At 35.9% G+C, this 19241-nt stretch overlaps 1 protein-coding gene across 8 annotated transcripts in view; it reads left to right on the forward strand.

Annotated features, from left to right (window-relative positions):
- Nucleotides 1-19241, forward strand: part of RGS7 (regulator of G protein signaling 7) — a 227264-nt gene that overhangs the window by 166170 nt on the left and 41853 nt on the right. For all 8 annotated transcript variants that reach the window (XM_062488950.1, XM_062488943.1, XM_062488944.1 and 5 more), the window contains 4 exons: nucleotides 2313-2377; nucleotides 4081-4157; nucleotides 4295-4376; nucleotides 18830-18904. In XM_062488950.1, coding sequence (XP_062344934.1) covers nucleotides 2313-2377; nucleotides 4081-4157; nucleotides 4295-4376; nucleotides 18830-18904 — 299 coding nt within the window. The remainder of the gene's footprint in view (nucleotides 1-2312; nucleotides 2378-4080; nucleotides 4158-4294; nucleotides 4377-18829; nucleotides 18905-19241) is intronic.

The raw sequence follows: 19241 nt of genomic DNA on the forward strand, positions 1-19241 counted from the left end.
CTGAAGGGGAAGGGATCTGGATATTTCTGTTTAAAAGAAAGGGTCTGAGGAATTAATATGATTCTTTGAGTCTTGGCTAAGTTATGCTCATAAAACCAAACATCTTTATATGGACTCTTTACTATGGATTGGGAGCAAAGAGGGTCATTAAAAGCAGGGAAAATAATTGCAGTGGAGTTACACACTGTAGACACAGTATTAAATTAATAATGTGTCAAGCTAATTTGTCTCCTGGTGACCTGTGGTTGTTTCCTCCAATGTTGAAATCTCTGTTATCTCAAGATACTTTTTTGATGAAGCCTCTCCTGACAGTCAGCTATGTCTGAAACAAGAATTTTGGTAGGAGGCAGCAGGAAATATAATACCAAAATTTGCCCACAATAGGACTCAAGGAAAAGCTAAACTAACAGAATGTGCCTGTACTGGGACTATAAGATTATGGTTTAGAAGTATTGATCCAGTGCAGGAACAGGGAGCTTTTTTTATTGTTTCTGGTCAGGTGGGATTAAATTGGTAGACAAATTTTGACCCCTGGAATTCTCAGAACTGTCTACACACCTTATATAAAGTGTGTGCTTATTGCTAATATTTACTAGGGGTTTAGGATTTTTTTCTTCGTTCAATGAAATAAACAGTTTTGAAGGAAAAGAGGAAAATGCTTTACTTTAAAAGAAGCTAAATGACAAAGACCATTTCTCTCCTCAAGAATCTCTCACTGGTGTACTGACTGTGAATGCAACCTAGGTGCAAAAGGTCCAAAATTCATCCCCCCCACCTTTTTGTGACATTTCAGGATGCATGCCAATACATTAGTGTAAGTGTATAAGAATATTACAGTGCATGAAAGCTATGGAAAATATCTCTGTGTTGAGTGTGGTGTGGATATATATCAGTCTTTGTAGATTGTGTAGACACAGAAGCTGCTTTGGAACCAGAGGGTATATGGGGGGCAGGGAACAGAGTAAGAGGCCACGGTTTCTTATGAGAGTGGAAAGTGAAATATTATGAAAGAAAATAGACCAAATAACACACACACAAAAAGAAGAGGGGAAGAAAAGACAAAAATTGCATTAAATTACGGCTTAATTTTGCATCAAGTAACACCTTTAATTGCAGATAGAAATGCTTGTGATCAGTTCAACTGAAAGAACATTCTCTGGAGTGGGTCTGCATGCATTTTCAGGTGTCTTGTCAGGAATCAATATTTCCATGGAATCTGAAATTTAGGTTGACTACCTTAATACTCAAAACTGTATCTAAAATGAGCACCTCCTTCTTCTTAGTTAGGAAGAATTAAGGTCTTATGTGAAGTTATTTCCCAGAAAGGCTTTGCTCCTGTAGTAGACCAGCTGGCAGTCAAGGAGCAGGAACATTCCTAAGCACAACCAGTAACTGTGGGCTCTTTTTGCCGACCGTAGAGACAACGTATAAGTTAGGGTTTTATTGCCTACAATGATCAAAGATTCATCCATCTCACATGAGCAGTGCTCTGAAGTGGGTAAATATTGGAAAATCAAGAATTGTGCTGCACTTGTCTTACTGGTGGGGGATGGTGTAAAACATTCAGAGTTGTTTGGACACTATTTGCTTCTAAATAAAGTCTATTGAAAATGTACTTCAGCATTTTATTACCAAATATTCTGCTTTGTTTGGATGAAGTGGAGGAAGGACAGGTCTTCTGAAGGTTTTTTGGATTTAGAAAATAAATAAAAGAATATTTTTTTCTCATATGTAAAAATGACACTTTTTTTTTTCATTTTTTGGTCTCACATTATTTTCTTGTTTAAGTATTGATTATGGCAGACTGATCAGTATGAGACATGAATTTTATCTGGAATTATTTTTTAGCTAAAATACTAGGTTGAAAGTTTTCTAAATATAGAGTAAAAAAACCAAACATGTATTCACGTTCTTAAAATCCTGTTTGACTAATACAGCAGCGGCTCCTGCTAAAATTCTTACGCATTGTGATTTATACACACAGTTTGAAAAATGTCTTTGCCATTTTTCTTTAATGCGCTAGCTCCATGGCCATTAAAAAACCCTGACTTCAAGTACCTCATGAATTTTGCACGTGATGTCTGTTGCATAAAGCAGATTTTATTATTATTTAATGAACCTCTGTATTTGATCCACCATTTCAGTTACAATACTGCTAGCATTGATCCCATATTTAAAGCTTTCTAGATCAAAGGGAGAAGTCAAACGAAAAAAAGAGTTAGCTTTAAACCAAACAGGTACCTTTTTTTTTTTTCTGATCTGCTGTGTTAGTGAGATAATAGCAAATTCTGTGTTATTTTATTCTGTTCCAGCTGTTTACCTCTGCAAGCGGACAATGCAAAACAAAGCAAGGCTAGAACTAGCAGACTATGAAGCTGTAAGTACCTGGCAAAAAGTAAATTTCTCTGCTGGGCCTAAAGAGCCTGTGAAATAACATTAAGCATGAGAACTATGGGTATTATGTGTGAATATCTATTAGTTATTCAGTTCTTTCATCTTGTGGGTCTAACACTGCTCAGTTGTCTTAAATGGTGTTTGAGAGATGATAGTGAAGGCTAAATGGATAAATGTTGAGATTACAGTCCATGTCTAATCTTACTCTGTTCAGATCCCCGTACCAGGATCACAACTTCACAAACCCCAGCTACAGCATGAATCTTTGGAAGCAGTTGTTCTCGACACAATTTAAGATTTGAACAAAGAATCCCTGACTGCATTTCCTAAAGCCCTTGATAGATGTAGAAATGTAAATCTCATTCTTTATAAGTGATACAGACACTTGAGCCTTTTCCCATCAGCTGAATGAGGGGCAAAGAGGGTCAGAGCACTCCTACTCCCTGACAGTTGTGCTGTGCCTCGGGCAAGGTAAGATAATTGGGGCCAGGAAAAGCCTGAAAAGGAGGGAGTTGGATTAACTGATGAGGATGGCATTCGATAAAGAGAGAGATGTCTTGAATTCCAACTCTACCCCCAAAAAGTTCCTGAATTTTTCATAAGCATGTCAACATAAAATTCACGAACAGCCCTGTCTCTGTGCTGAAAGCTGTCCAGCTGTGCTGCTGTGACCTGATAGCAGGATAGTCAGCCAGGCCTCAACACACCAGATATTCCAGCCACAGCACCATGCTGACATACTGTATTGCTTCTCCTGGCACAAGCTTGTTTTTCAGCGTACAGCACTGTGGGATGTGTATAGTTTTATACTCACATGCCACAGGAAACTCCCCTTCAGTGTGCAATCCATGAGAGCCTTTTCTGGTATTGACAAGATCTCTAGAAAGTCTGCTCTTTTCTTACTGTAGCCTTCATTTTCAGTGAGTATGGCACAGAGATACATTTGCACTGCATAGAAATATAGTAAAAACATCACATTTTTTTGTTAAGAAGACTGCATACTGCTGCTGTTTAAGCTGGGAAGAGATTTAAAAAGCTTTGTTGGAAATGGTGAAAATGTTCCATCATCAATAGAAGAAGGAATTTTGCCATGACTTTATAAATTGTCTTCCTGTTATTATTAATAGGCTGTAGGATAGATACATTTCCTCTGCAGTACTGAAGAACTATAGTCTGCACTTTTAAAAATGAGGATAGCTGTGGAGGTTTGGCTGTACTACCAAATATGGCAGCCAACACTGTTCAGTGGAAACCATTTGCATAGATGACTGATGAGGAATTGTCAGGTGGATCATCCACTATGGAGACAACTGCTGTTATCTCTTATTATTACATACTTTCAAAACAAGATTGATTCTTTGTACTATTTCAAAATTGCTAGGATGGTATGAAGTATATAAAAATGTTTCAGAAATGTTCTGCTGAGAGATGCATCTACCCTTTTTATCAGAGTTTCAAAACTAAAATAGTCAACGCATTCAGAAGTATTCAATCTCATTTGGTGTCTGGAAAAAAAACTTTATATCAGATAAGTAAGGTCCATTTACACTGACACAAATATGATGACTTGTATTACATCTTGGTCAGGGGGAGGTGAGGAGGGGAGGAGAAGATAAAGCCAGAAGCTATTAAAGAGTGAGTAAATAAATTGCAACCTAACCCACTAAAATTGTGATGTATTTTCAGGAAAGTTTGGCCAGGCTACAGCGAGCTTTCGCTCGGAAATGGGAATTTATTTTTATGCAAGCTGAAGCACAAGCAAAGTAAGTTCCTTTGGAGACCAGCAGTTTTCGTTTTGCATGCTTTTTCAAAGGATGGGGGGGAAGAAAGTGGTTGGACACATTGTTTAAAATTACTGTCCTCAACACTATTTCTTTTAAATATCCTATGACATTGGCAGGGTTGACAAGAAGAGAGACAAGATAGAGAGGAAGATTCTTGACAGTCAAGAGCGAGCATTTTGGGATGTGCACCGTCCGGTGGTGAGTGCTGGGTCTGTGAGCAGGGCTGCTGATAAATTGTCAGCTCCTGTGGAGCCTTGGGGTAGCCTGGGGACAGGTAAAAGAGCAGTAGGGGAAGGGGTTGGGCTTGCCTCCCTCTTTTTAGGATATAGAGTTTATATGAATTTGATACTGTAGACTTCAGACGTGTGTGCATCCAGTTCATGGTTTTTAGTGAATAGATGTGTTGTGCCGGGTTTCTGAATCAGAAAGTACCTGTCTTTGACTATTATCATCTCAAAGGTTTCCTGGGGTATGAGTCACACAACTGAAATTATCAGCATAGCTAAAAATACCCTTAAATAAGTCTGACTATTTTTCTTTTTTAGTCTGCTTTTTTTGCTTGCTAAGCCTTTTAACTTCACTCTAGTTATGTTTCCAAGCTATTTTTGAAGTACATAAAAGCTTTGAGCTGTGGGAGTCACACACTGTCTAAAGAAAATTTGTCTGAGTTCTTTGACAAAAAGTCCATCTGAAACAAAACTTCAAAAAAGGAAGTTTCTTACATACTCAACTATATTTGGATGCTAAAATTGTGAAAAAGAATGTCAATTGTTGCAATAATTCAAATTAAACTGTATATTTTTTTGCTTTGCTATGGAGAAAAATTGATTTCCTCTACCTATTGTTAAAATATAGTGTAGTTTTCTGTTTATGCAGTTTGGTATCATTACCAGTGAAATCATATATGAACTATATCTTTTGCTCTGACACTGGGGAAATCTACTTTTAGTGGGGGAAATAAAATTAGATGATGACACATGTGGAAGAGTAGAATGCAATGAGAAAGTTTAAATAGAAAATAATAAACTTGAACATGGTCAGCTTACATTTGTGACTGTGGAACTGAAGCAGTTGTAGAAGAAATGGATTTTTAGGTAGGATTTAGAATGTCAGGTAGCAAAGATAACTTGATGTGGAAGATTCCAACCACGGGAAATAGATACAAAAAGACTGGGACGTTATTGTCTAATCACTGACATAAGACAAAGAAGGAGAATAGAAAGCCATTTTCCATCTGATGTAGATTGAAGCTACACAGGGAATAAACACAAAGTATCTGTTGACCTGAGACCTGTGAAGGTGCAGAGAGATTTTATATTTGCTTCAGAGATGGATCTAAAGGTTTTGAATCTGAGAATGAGATGTTATTTTCTGGTTTGGAGGAGATGAATTGTTGAAGCTTCAAGAGAGTAAAAGGGACCAGGACAAGAGGAAATTGAATCTGATTAAGGGCTTTGGCTGGACTGTGGATAAATCTGCCTTGGCCAGCAGATGTTTTTAATCTGGCTGTAAACATACCTAGGAATTTTCAGAGGCAAAAGACTGGCTTACAGTCAGCAATGTAGGCTCCTGGCTTTAGAAGATATAAATAGATGAGTGGAGAGGTTCATACTTTGGCTAAACTGCTCCTCTCAAGACCATTGAAATAATATTTTTGAAAACACCTTTACAATTTTACTGTAACAGTAAAAGCCAGAAGCTTCTTTTGAAAAGAGCAAAAGATAAAACACAAACAGTCTGAAAAGAGGAGAGTGATGCTAGAGCTAATTTCAATTTGTAATGGATTTTCAAGCCCCTCAAAAGCCTCCCAAAAACTTGCAGAAATGCTGCTGCAACTCTGGAGAGCTAAATTTCTTAAACAGTTTTTTATGGTAATGTTCGGATGAGAATCTGTGTACAATGCTTATTTTCATTTACAGTGTTTCGCATTTTGATAAAAGTTCAGAGGCTAGGTGCAGTGATAACACAGAAATCCACCCCAATGTAATTTTTTTTTTTTTACTGAAAACAAGTTTTGAGGATCAAATGTTCCATTTTTTTTTTGGTTGGTTGATTGATTGGTTGAAGGTGAGTAACTAAATATTTTTTCAGGGTATTCTTGCAGGTGTCTTGGTCCTTAGTTGCTCTATTGCTATATTTGTTACCTAGCCAGCTACAGTACTGATACAGAAGATTTGCATGTAAAACATAAACTATGAATATTAAATTTGTATTGTATTTCAACTGTAAGTTGATGAAAGGAGCAGAAGAGGGAAGCAAGCCATCATTCCTAAAGGACAGTGCAGCAGTGCACTACAGGAATGGGAGACATGGAGAATGGGGATGCAGAAAAAGGGGGTAATTAGGTATCAGAAACATCACTGTGACTCATAGGCTTGGTATTACGGAAATGTACCAAGGTTTGACATATAAAGAGGATTTCCCTCAAAACACACTGTTGTTTCATAGGTTCCAAGTCAAAGGCAATGCTGCAGGTGATGACAGTTCTAGAAGATTTATGCCACAGTCTGAGGAACAAATTCATGACTGTTACATTTTGATTGGCTGGCCTGTAATTTTTTCTTAGGTCTTCAGACTGAGATGATGCTTGGAGATGAGCTGGATAAATTTGATTTGGAAAGTTTTATTCAAATAATCATCTATTCCTCAATTTTCTTCTGAGAGACAGTTATGAGAACAGCTTTGTTGTCTCACTGTTTAGTTTTCATTCCAATGTTTATTTCATTGCTATTTCCCTGTGGGGGTGTTTTGTTTGGTTTTTTTGGGGGGGTGTGGAGAGGGTGGAGGTTGTTATGTGTATTTCAGAGTATATGGAGTGCAATATCGGTCATATCTGTAAATACAAATTTCCACTTTGTGTAGAAAGATCTTAGCTTGCAGTTAAAAATAATATGGCTGAGCTTCAGCTGTAGATCACTGCAGAGACATTCCCAAACAAATTTTAATTTTACTAGCTCAGATACCAGCCATAGTAAAACCACGGAAATTTGTGTCAGGGAGAGCTGTATCCTGAGCAGCAGGCCTAGGATAAGGTCCGTGCTGTTATTTCTAAGGTAGAGCCAGTATCTGGCATAGGTCTGAGATTAGTATTATTCACATATAGTGATGCATTTCTCTTTTAAATGGCAGAGTAAAAATATTTTAAAGTCTTTCTCTTCTTTTCACCTGCATAGAAAGTGTGTTATTTTCATAATTTTGAAACTTCTGTTGATAACAGACTGTGGAAATAAGCAAAAAATTGTTTGGAGGGTTAAGATGTTAGTCAAAATCAATAACAAATCAAGCTAAACAGGGAAGTGAGTTACTTCCAGGAGAAAGAAATGGAGAAGCTGCTTTTGTTCAAAAGAAATGTCATGCTCCCTATTAAAGTCTTTGAAAGAGAACTTGTTTCGGCTTTTCTGGATTATTATCTCTTTTTAAACCCCATAATCTCGCACTTGTTGAAAAGGAACAAACAGGTACAAAAGCAGTAAATCATTTAAACTGTCTCAAACCCATGCTAAATATAGTCAGAGCAAAGCAGCTGTGGCTTACTGTAAAATTAACTCTTTTAGGTGACAAGCAAGACAACTGATGTCTTGCTGCTACAAATTATTCACTTTTCTTCCTGAATTATAGATTCATGCAATAATAAAGTCCTTTTGGATAGCTGAGGCCTTTGGATAGTGCTGAGATTCAGATTAATTCAGAAGATAATGGGTGAAGTATCCTTTTCTTTTAAAAGTCACCTGTATACTTTGTAACTTAAAAAGTTTAAAAACCATTTCATTTTCTACAATTACTGTCTTTGCCTTCATTCTGTGTTGGTTATATTACAGTCACATTTAGAAGGTTTCTGTGTAGTTGTTTTTAAAATTAAGATGGGAAATACGCAACAGATGTGCTAGAAAACTGCATTGGCGTGTGTCCCGCTCCAAAGTTTAAACATTGGCTATGTTTTAGTCAGATTTGATAAAGCATGAGCATGAGTCAAAGTGTGAGCCAGTTCTTCCATTCTGCCATTTATAACTTGGGTAAACCCAATCCACAGAATTTCTCTTTCCTTTGCTGTTACTGGTTTTCTGGATTATGGTGATTATTTTGGTTCTTTGGGAAACAATTAATATAAAATATTGATAATGGTCAGACTCGATGGCCTTCAATGTCTATTCTAACCTAGATTCTATGATTTTATGAAAAACAGCAGCAGTATTTGTGTGATTTGATACAGGACAGCAAAGTATCTGGGGTGACTATGTCTAGTAAGGACAAGCAGTAATATTAAGAGTAAGGGTGGATTTATGATAATTCATTGTTTTTGTAAAATTCAGAAGTACATATTATTTCTGGATTTGGGTGTTCCTTGCCATTGTTTCATAGCACCAAACTCGCTGAACAGTGTTCTTCAAATATTTTAAACTTTATCACACATCCCACACCTTTTGTTTCTCTCTCTTTTTATTAGACTCTATGTCCATTAATTTAATTTTCTCTATTTATTTTTTTAGTTGTACTTTATGTGGTCTGAACATGACCCTTAACATCTGACATGGCAGGTAACATTACCAGGTGTTGATGGCTAGGCAGTGGGTTCTTTTGTATTTAATGATTATTTTATCCTGTCCTTCAAGATCAGCCTCAGAGACTTGTCAAAACAGTGAATTTACCTTGGATAAGATGGTGCATGCCTGCATTTCTGCACTCAATGCTAGACTTTTCTGGGCCAGTCACTTGTTTAGCCAGAGAACACTTCTCTCTGCTTTTCCATAATATTTTCAGAAAATTTTTAAACATCTTTAAAAATGTTAAAAGAAAGAAAGCAAATATGAATCATGCCATCCAACTTCCCTAGTGATATATATATATAGATAAAATTTTCATGTCTTTCTTGCACCTGTTTGACCATATCCTTACAAGGGAGTTACCTTTACAGCAGACAGAGAATGCAGCCAAACCAGGAATTTCCATTCTCAGATAATTACCCTTCTGGTAATGAAACAAAACCTTGTACAATGCTTTAATTAAAAAAAAAAAGTTATATTGTTTATGATCCATACTTGCATATGGTTGAGGCACATATTTATAAACCCTCTAGCTGGCCTGGTAACTAAGGCCTTTGTAGAAGATTTTGTACTCATATTATTTAGCATTTTTATTTGGTCTAATACTTGAGTAAAGGTGGAGCAGATGGGGGAAAAGAAGCCAAGTTTCTTGTAACAGTGCAACAAAATAAATTTTTGGAAGTTGAAACTGAGAGTTCACAAGCTGTAAAGTAGTTAATTGATGGGATGGTGGAAGGGCACCAAGAAAAATGATATGACAATATGGTTTCGAGTAAGACCCAGTTGTGTGTGTAACTAGGAAAGTAACCTGAAGAAGTAAGTATAGTGATATTTTTTTAATAAGTGCAATGTTTCTACATTGATCTTTGTATCTGTGGGGATTAAATTTGCTGTTTTAATTCAAAGCATTTTGTCAAAGATCTTTTTATAAGTCAAAAGGCATATAATCAATTTCTAAATGTCACCTGTATTTTCCATCAACATTTTCAGAGACGTGTTAGACTTTTTTGTTGCCACTTATTTTCAAGTGAATAACCTAAATTTCTTCTGTATGGAATCTGTAAACAGCAGTTTCCTGCCTTTGGGGTAAAAAAAAAAAAAAAAAAAGAGAAAGCAGTAATTAATCTAAATATTTAGCACAGGGGCAACAAAACAGGTAAGTTTAACTAAAGTTTCCTTGAACAAATAATACAGCCTTAAGTAAAATTAATACTACTGAAACACCAGTTGAATAAATATATTGGATCTAGTTTCTGTGCTATAATTTTTGGTTCTGAAAACCAGTCATTGCAAACTTGAAATGGTATATCATAAATTGAAACTAATTAGAAATGAAATCAACTTGCAGAAAGAAATAACCATAGAACTTCAATGCAGTAGCATTTTCTTGGGTACAGCTTCTTGTTTAATTTCATACGACTTGTGTCAAGAATTAAATTTTAACATCCTTTTCTTATGCGTTTTGCATATCACATAATTATGTGACACACAGACTACTATATTTTTTTTTAACAATGGTCTAATCTTACTTTCTTAAGGTGAAAGCTCAGCTTTCAACATCTGCTCTTAAACAACCAAGTATGTGAGAACATAAGGATCACTGTCATCATTCAATATGTTCTATCTCCTATGGATTCATTTTATGGTTTCATTTATTAGTATTATATCCATTGAAAGTTTCTCTATGTCTCTCTCTCTCCTGTTTCAAACAGGTCTTTCATTTGCACAGCCACTGGAATACCTTGTGTGTCTGATACTAGTCAGGGAAAAGGTCTGAACTCTAGTTTGAGAAGACAGATAAGTGTAAGACAGAAATTGGTGCAGTGTAGGTTTTTTTATTTAGGAAATATACTAAAAATCTTTGAAAGTTTAATTGATCCTAAAGTCTATAGTAAGTGAGACTTCACATCTCTTAGTTTGAAAATCATCTGAATTTTACCTTGCTGCAAACATAATTAAAGTTTGATCAAACTGATTGATCAAATGTCTCTCCTTTATCTGATGGTGGTTGAACCTCATTTGTCTTGTCCATGTAAGAGAAACAGCTACTAGTTGAGCTTTTATCCATTAACTTCACAAATTTCTGTGTTTTGATTAGCTCCATTGCAGAACAGCAGTGGAACTACTGTTATTTTGGTAGTAGTCAGTGACCTCCAAATCAATCCTTGAATAAAGGATGTATAGATTTTACTACTTGGTCCAATGGCAAGTTTTCTGTCCTCCATGTGGGCCTCTCTACATTATGTTTAACTTGTGCATAAATGCAAAATTCATTGTTTCTCCATCAATATATTTCTAGTGTATGACAAGGTTTATTGTTCATTCTTTTTAGTTTAAATAAGTCTGTAACTTTTTAATATTTATCTCTGTTCTTTAATGAGTAAAAATGAAATTAGCTATTGAGGACAAGTATTGAGTGCTTAAATTCATTCTATGCTATCTGCATAATTCTCTACTAAAAACTTCAACAGAAGAGAACACTTAATCCTAACAAAGTTTTTATTAATTCTTATGAATTAAGACATTCCCTTCCTTTGAAAGAAGAAGCTCAATAAGATTTTACATTGAACATTCTGTGGCCTGAAATATCAGTGCAATAAATGAATAAGAAAAAATGAAAAGCTTTTATTTACTTAATTAAAAGCCAGTAGGTTTTACATTATTATCAGCTGATAGCTGGTTTTAGCAGCTAAGCTGTATACAACTAATTTGTTTTATTATCCTACTTGACTGTAGATCACTATTTTCAGGTATATTTGCAGAATATTGACAGATGTATTGCATGTTTTAAAAATGGATTTATATTAGGAAATATGAACAAATGTGAGGTTACTCTGTGCAAGTCCAGTTCCAAGTTGTATTCACTTAATTCAGTGTCACACTGAATCCATACATTGCAATTATATACCCTATCCCGAGTTCCAGAAAAGATAGTATTTAGAAGCATAACACATACATAATGAAAAGACTGTAGACACTGAAAATATCTAAAGAGTCTGTAGAGCAAGCAGGTTTCAGTAATTTTGCCCTGATTTTCTGGCAAATTTATGAGGCCTCTAGAAATAAAAGATTAATCATGCTTGTACAGAATATATACTTCAGAATGATCTTTGGATTTGCTTCTTAAAAATTGTGTTTCATAGGTGGCAATTGAAAGATACAGCTGTACTTCTGAGAGAAGGCAATTTCTAACAGACAAGAGCCTGTAGGAAAATCTAGTAACATGGTGAGCTAATTTTAGAAGTTTGGTCTGGAGCTGTAGAGAGGTGAAGTCTTGATGGGAGCTCTTTGCAAAGTAGCCATCCAACTTACATACTTATTACAATTTACATTTGCTGTTATTGTGGCTGTTGGACTATATTCCAAATGTTAGTCTCCCTGTGCTTGCTTCTTGTTATTACTGTAATGCAAGTGGGACCTCCACAAAAGCACTGTGATTTAACAGCAGGTGTGTGAAGTCCAATCACACTGCTTGTTTGTCAGCCACACAACTGAATCAAAAGGGCATGTTTTCAGAGGTAGTTGTGCTAACATTAATTGTGCAGAAGCTTGGACTATGATACTACTACAAGTAGTATATTATGATATATGATATGGTTATTTCATTTTTATACTACTGTATGTGTGTATGAAACTCTAAATACTATAACATTATTTAATACAATCATTAAGTAGTTAGGCCCATCAAATTTAGTTTAGAGTTTGTAGTTATGGGATTATGTTGCATAATGAAAAAATAAAATCCACTACTTGTGTCATAATAACTCAGAATAATATTTTCCCTTTTTCTTCAGACATCTGCTGATTTACTGGGATCTTGTTACTAGAGGAGTTGTCAAGTCCTAATGTTCAGACATTTGATTTCTCAGTTATTTTCACAGAATTGCTGAACCAGCTAGAAATAGTAATTAAAACATACACTTTTAGGATCATAAAGTCCCTAAGAGTGTTTCAGATTAGGTACCCCTATCTGATTGTAAATTAACCCCATGATTAAGTTCTGCTGTTTTAAGTAACAGCATCTTTTTCAAACCAAATGCAAGTGGTTCCTGTAGCCCCTTGATCACTGGTTTGGTGGTGCAATAGGGGCTGGTGAGATCTCCCAGAGCAGAACATAGTCCTACATATTTGCAGGTTCTGGCAGCTACAGCTTCTGAGTTTTTGTGGTTTTTTTTTGTTTGTTTTGGGGTTTTTTTGTGTTTCATCACTTATTTGATGTTCATTGATCTCTAATTATAAAGCGAGATGCATTTTTCAAAAGTGCATTTTTGAAATTTTTATCTGAATTTAAAATTTTGCTGTCCTTTGACTGGACCTTAAGATAACAGCTATTTCCCAAATCCTGTTAAAAGACTTGACCATTTGTACTCAGTATGTTTGAAATGTTCCTCTGAGACCTTCTATTGTACCAGTGAAGTTTTTAATAGGGCAGCTCTTCCACTGGAAAAGCCTCTTTATTTGTTGACTCTGAAGTGTGTAAAATGAGGTAAAATCCCAGAATACAATGATAATCATTACCTAAACCTCAACTTTTCCTTCTAAGCCTTAATGGGTTCTGCACACTTGAATAACTTCCATCTCAGTGAAATGAAAAATTGGTGCAGTGCAGGAGAATGTAGCCTGTGTTTTTCTTTATGAGAGCCTCAGTTTTAGCCATTACTGACAATTTACTCAATATAGGATTTTAATGTCTCCTTTGATCCTAGACTATGTATGAGAAAAAACAATCTTTCCCACATTACTGGAGTTAAACTGGGTATTTTTCTAGCTAATAACGCCTTTGATTTTTTTTGCAGCTGAGTGCCACTGATTTTTTCCCCCCTCATTCCTTTATTTCGTAAACTTCCATGTCTTTTTTAAAATCTTCTCCCCTTGATTTTTAACTACACACTGTTCAGCTATCTGCACAAGTAAACTGGAATAGAAAATCTACAAGTAAAAATGAACTCTGTTGTTCTGCTTCTCACTCACTGCCTAATTAGCTTCTTTTCTGTACTTTAGAAAGTGATATGAATAGTTACTGTTGAGGGTTAGAAGACTCCTAGAAAAAAAGACAGGAATAGCAGCAATGTCAGAAATAGCAGGAATAGATTGTTGCAGAATCCAACTCTAACATGTGGCACTGAGAAAATTTCAAATTTTAAGCTTACTTTTTTGTGATAATCTTCTGTTTCACATAATGTGAAAGAAAGATTTCAATCTCTGCTTTTTCTTTGTTTGTGTGTCTGACTTTTTCTTTTCCATTGAAAGAGACAACCTTTCATACCCAGGTCCATAATTTAAATTTAAAGTATTTAAATTCTGAAAGCCTGGAGATCTTGAAATTTACTATTTTGCAATTACACTTAACAAGTTAGCCCATGCCTGCAAAACAAGTAGAAAAATCTATTTCACAGTGTATTGACACTGAAATGCAATGAAATTGCATAAGGTATGTGAATCAATCTACCTAAATATTTACTGCTTTAATGAGCTCTGAATTTATGGGTGTGCATATTGAAATGAGGTAATTATTTTAAATAGCACCTACGTATTTTTAGCTAAAGAGACTGTGAAATTACATTTCCTTAAATCAACCCGAGGCTTGTTTGTATGGGTTGAGAATGCACCACAGGCTGCTTGCTGCAGGGCAGGGGCAGCAGTAAGGCAGAAAATACCAGTCTTGTTTCCACTCTGCTGTTGTGGGGTGGGGAAGGCAGAGAGATGAATTTCACACCAATATGAATGCTTGATTGGAGCGTTCTGTAAAGTGGATTATTTGAATTTCACTCCCTGCAGCTTGTGTAGAGCAGGCTGCATTGCAGAAATGTAGGCTGAGAGGGACCTCTGGAGGTCTTCTAGACCAACGTCCTGCTGAACCAGCACTGACTACTAAGGTGAACGAGACTGTCCAGGCACTTGGGTTAAACAAGCTTTAAAAATAACCAAGGATGGACATTCCACAGCCTCTCTTACTTTGTATTGTGAAGTATTTCGGTACTGCCGACTGGAAATTCCTTTACTGCCATTTCAAATTACTGTCTCCTGTCCTCCCACAGTGCACCTTTGGAAAAGTTCTATCTCTCTAAGCCCCACTGTAGGCACAAAAGGCAGTGGTTAGCCCTCCCCTTTTGCAAGCATAAAGAAAAGTCTGTTCCTCCACTGGATTTTCCCATTTGAAATATATTTGTTGTGTTGTTTGTGGGGCTCAGAAGTTGTCATGATGTTCTAGAAGTTTCCTTGTGATGCTGAGTAGAAAAAAATAAACGCTTTGCTGGGTAAGCAGTTGCTAATGCAGCTGGGTATGTGGTTTGTCTGCATTGCTGCAAAGAGACACTGCTGACTCATGTTCAGCTTCTCCTTCAGATCGTTTCCTACAGAGCAGCAATACAGACAGACCGTTCCCAGCCTATGGGAATGCACGAGCTTATTCCCTCCCACATACAGGGGTGTATTTGTCCGAGATATGAGAAAACTCCTGGTTATTTTGGCTTAAGTAGGTTCACAGTTAAATTGCCATCTTCTTTGAGAAAGGGGAAAAAAAAAAAAAGACATCAAAACTTCAGCTGACCTAATTATAAATATTAATTTACTCTCTGTTGAGCATTTTGCACTTTTTTACATCATTATTACATTTTTATACAAAAAAGGCATTAGCAGCTGTAGATTTGGGCTATATGGCCAGGCAATAAAAAGGGTACTTGGAGTGTGCAACTTTGAACAGCAAGCAGACTATAAATACCCCATAGTCTGCATGCACTGCTTGGGAGGAAATGTACCATAGCTCAGGCATGCCATTTTATGTAAATAATTAATTCTTCCCGGGAATTATTACAGGTTTCCTAAAATTAATACACTGTAGCACTGTTAGAAGGGCTTAATTAATTTATTCACTGTTGCCACAGTTATCAGGGACAGAACATTAATATCAAGTGGATTTTTTTTTTTAACTCAGCATATTCTCAGATGGTTGCTTCAAATGCTGGTGACAGCCAGATCAAAGCATCTATGTTCTGCTACCTCCTCTACTTACAGACAAGGCTTCTTCCTTCTTTTGTGTTTCTTGGCAGAATCCTGGTATGCATCCTCCTAGACAGCATCAGTAGAAAGTGGTGCTGCTTGGGATTCATACCAACACTGTTATCCAATAATTGAACTAGGGATTGAAATTCCCTATGTGTGGGGTTTTTTTGTTTGTTTGTTTTTGTTTGTTTTTAGAATGTTATTTATCTGTATCCATTTATATCAACAGTGAGTTTATCATGACTGGACTGACTTGTCATTTGATGAAAAATTAATACAATGGCATTTGTACTTTGAGATAAGCACTTGCTAATAGATGGGTGAAAATAACCTTAAGTGAATGTATCACAGTTTTTCACCCAGATATTTAAAAATTGATGAGGACCAGATTCGGCCCTGGTTGTGGTCTTGCTGTATGATAATTTCAAGAAGGTCACAAGGCTTCCCTCTGTGTGTGTTGGGGGAAATTATTTTCACACAGAACATTACTCCTGAAAGAAATAAGCACTCTATTTACACATATAGAAGAGTTCTCAAGTCTTCCAGGAAATCTGTTTGAAAACTATTTACAGTATTAGTATGCAAATTATATGCCACACACTAAATAGGATTCTTGCAGCAGAGCACTCTGACAGGCATCTCACTATTTGAACTATGGTAGTACAGTTAAAAAAAACAACACAAACAGGAAACACAGCTGGATGTAATTGTATTCAAACACATACTTATTATGTTAATGAGGGCATACAAATAAAATTAAATGTTGTCCAGCAAAGGTTTTCCATAAAGACTGAGTATTTTAGCAAAATGTTCATATAATGCAACTTTTTGTGTTTATTTCAATTGAAAAGGTGTTTAATATTTATTCCTAAATATTGTCAGATGAAATTTGGCAGCATCAGAAAAACAATAAAACCCATCTTGCATCAAGAAAAACTTAATAAATACCCTTCAGCTGAGAAGAAAGCATAGATTGTGTCCCAAACTACATTAGGTACTTCCAGTCATTTAAGTTAAATCGAATTATGAGAATGGTATTGTCTAGAGGTAGTGACACATGTCTTAATCTCCTGTTGTTACCCCAGGCTGTCAGAGTTGATGCACCCTTTAGCCACCTCCCCTTCTGCACTGAAACTTCCCGATGCTTCCCTGCCCTTACCTTCCTGGGGGTGCTCTCCTCTCAGCTTTACTTCAGTCCCACCTTGGTCCAGCTTCTCCCCCACAGCCTCTCCTGGGAGCCCCTGCCTCAGCAACTTCACTTCAGTGCCAGGGGTTTTGAAGAGCCAGGTGTCAGTAAGGAACCCACTGAGAGCTGTAGGAGGTCACTACTGGGTCTGGCCTCTCTGCAACCAGCAAGAGCTTTGCCCTTGTTTCATTTCTAAAAGTCTCCCAGAATTTCTTGTCCCCCTTGCATCAATCTGCACAATTCTGGCATGTAAGTTACCCAGGCAAGTTGCAAGATCTGTCTGTACCAATTTACTGCTGTTGGGCTTGAAATCTTTAAAAATAAGAGGCTTTAGATAAGGTTTACGCCTTTTTTTTTTCCCCTCTCCATTTTTAGGACATGCTTTTAACAAACCATAACTGAAAACTGAACAAATAATAGTTTGTGCTTTATGTAAGAGTGCCTGCTATTCAAATTGTTATTTTCAAAGGCCATAGATGTTGTTAAAGCCCCTGTCCTTCTTCACTGCCAGCTGCTGCTGTAGTCTTTAAAGTAGATGCACTTGGATTTTTTAAACTTTGTATCTCAGTATAGTGCCTGGGAAGCAGTAGGGGAAAATCAAGGGAAATTGCTTTCTGCTTTTAAATTGACCATTGTACAGAAGTTTGTATTTTTCAACCTTTTTCTTTGAGATTTCCAAATATTTCTGGGTTCAAAACCTCACATTTTTGTTCAGAAGTACTGAGGTTACTATCCCAATTCCAGTGTGTCAGATGCAATCTTGAGAATATTGTCTATTTTTATCATTAGCAATGAGGGACTGTTTCTACTTCAAATGTTATATGATCAAATGCACAATAATTTTTTGCTTTAAAATAGAAATTTATTTATTTATTTATTTGAAATCACCATACTGATTAAAAAAAAAATCAATCTGTTGTTTACAGTATTTTCCAGAGGCAGAGTACCATTGCTCTGTTTAATGAAAGCTACTTTTTCTTAGCTGTACAACAAATCTTTAACTTATATAAGAAATTTTTAAATTTTTGTCTTATTAAATTTACAATCACATCAAGCATTTTCCATTATGATAAGAAGACAGAGGTTGTATCAATACTGCAATAATAATTCCAGCTTGGCTGTTGGGCAAGTAAATTCAATATCTAGCTGCTTCCATTAAAAAAAACCCGTCTACTTTCACTAAAAATCTGCTCCCACTAGAGAGCAGATTTTGTAGTTTCCACTCAGTGTCAAATGTAATCCCTCTAAAATCAATAGATAAAACTCACCTGACAGCAAAACACTTACTATTTTTTTCCAGCAATGGGTAAAAAACAGATTTACACATAGATTTTGTACTTAGAGGGAAGTGTCAAAGGAAGATGAATTAGGAGAAACTTGAGTACTTCTGTGCTTTGGGAGGCCACTGAGTTGTGAGAATGAACCACTGAAACCTAAATCTGATGTGTTAAGAGTAATTTTATTTAGACTGTCAGTCTTCTGGTTGGGCTGCAGAAGCCTGCTTTGTTGTTTTGGTTTGGGTTTTTTCCCCTTTATTTTCTAAGGAAACAAAACCCATTTTGGTACCTTTTTTTTCTTATTATTTTGTTCTAAGAGAAGATCTTCTTTAAAAATTGACCCAAAACCAGATGCTCCTGAAGCCAACCTGAAGTTCACAGCTGAGGTGAATATTGCACAATTCTGTTTATTTTGCCACATTAGGTCAACCATGCTCTTTAGAGAGATAGCTAGAATGTAATGAATGGCTTTCTTGGCAAAACCAAAGCAGAAACTGACTTGTTTCCATTATCTTGGCAATTTTTTGTTTTTTCAGCTTCATAGTGTGGAATTTATTTTTCAGTCTTGCACACTGAAGAGGAGTAGCTCAGACAAGTTCCTTCACAGATTTAGCCTCTTGCTTTCCTTTCTCTTTCTTTTAATAGCCTGGCTGTGTAAACACTACTGAAGTGGATATAAAAAAATCTTCAAGGATGAGAAATCCACATAAAACAAGAAAGGTAAGTATGGTTATTATATCAAAAGCAGGAGGTGGAGGAAATTTATAGAATGAATTTCCATATTTTCTTAAAGCACTTTTTTCTTACAGCTGCAAGGAATAAATGCATGAATGCATGTTAATATTTCATAAGCTCTTAGTTGAATTAGTATTAACAAATTTGCTAATGCTATTTAAATGCTAGCACATAAGATTTTGTAGAAATACAAAGAGATTTTGAAGATAAAATTCATTTTTGCATGCTTTATTCACATTGTTCAGTAGATTGAATAAAGCATATTAAAATGTTTTTGTCAGTAATTAAGGACAAAAAAATTAAACTTCACTGTAAACTCTAA

The sequence above is a fragment of the Cinclus cinclus genome, chromosome 3 (assembly GCF_963662255.1).
Source record: "Cinclus cinclus chromosome 3, bCinCin1.1, whole genome shotgun sequence".
Lineage (NCBI taxonomy): Eukaryota > Metazoa > Chordata > Aves > Passeriformes > Cinclidae > Cinclus > Cinclus cinclus.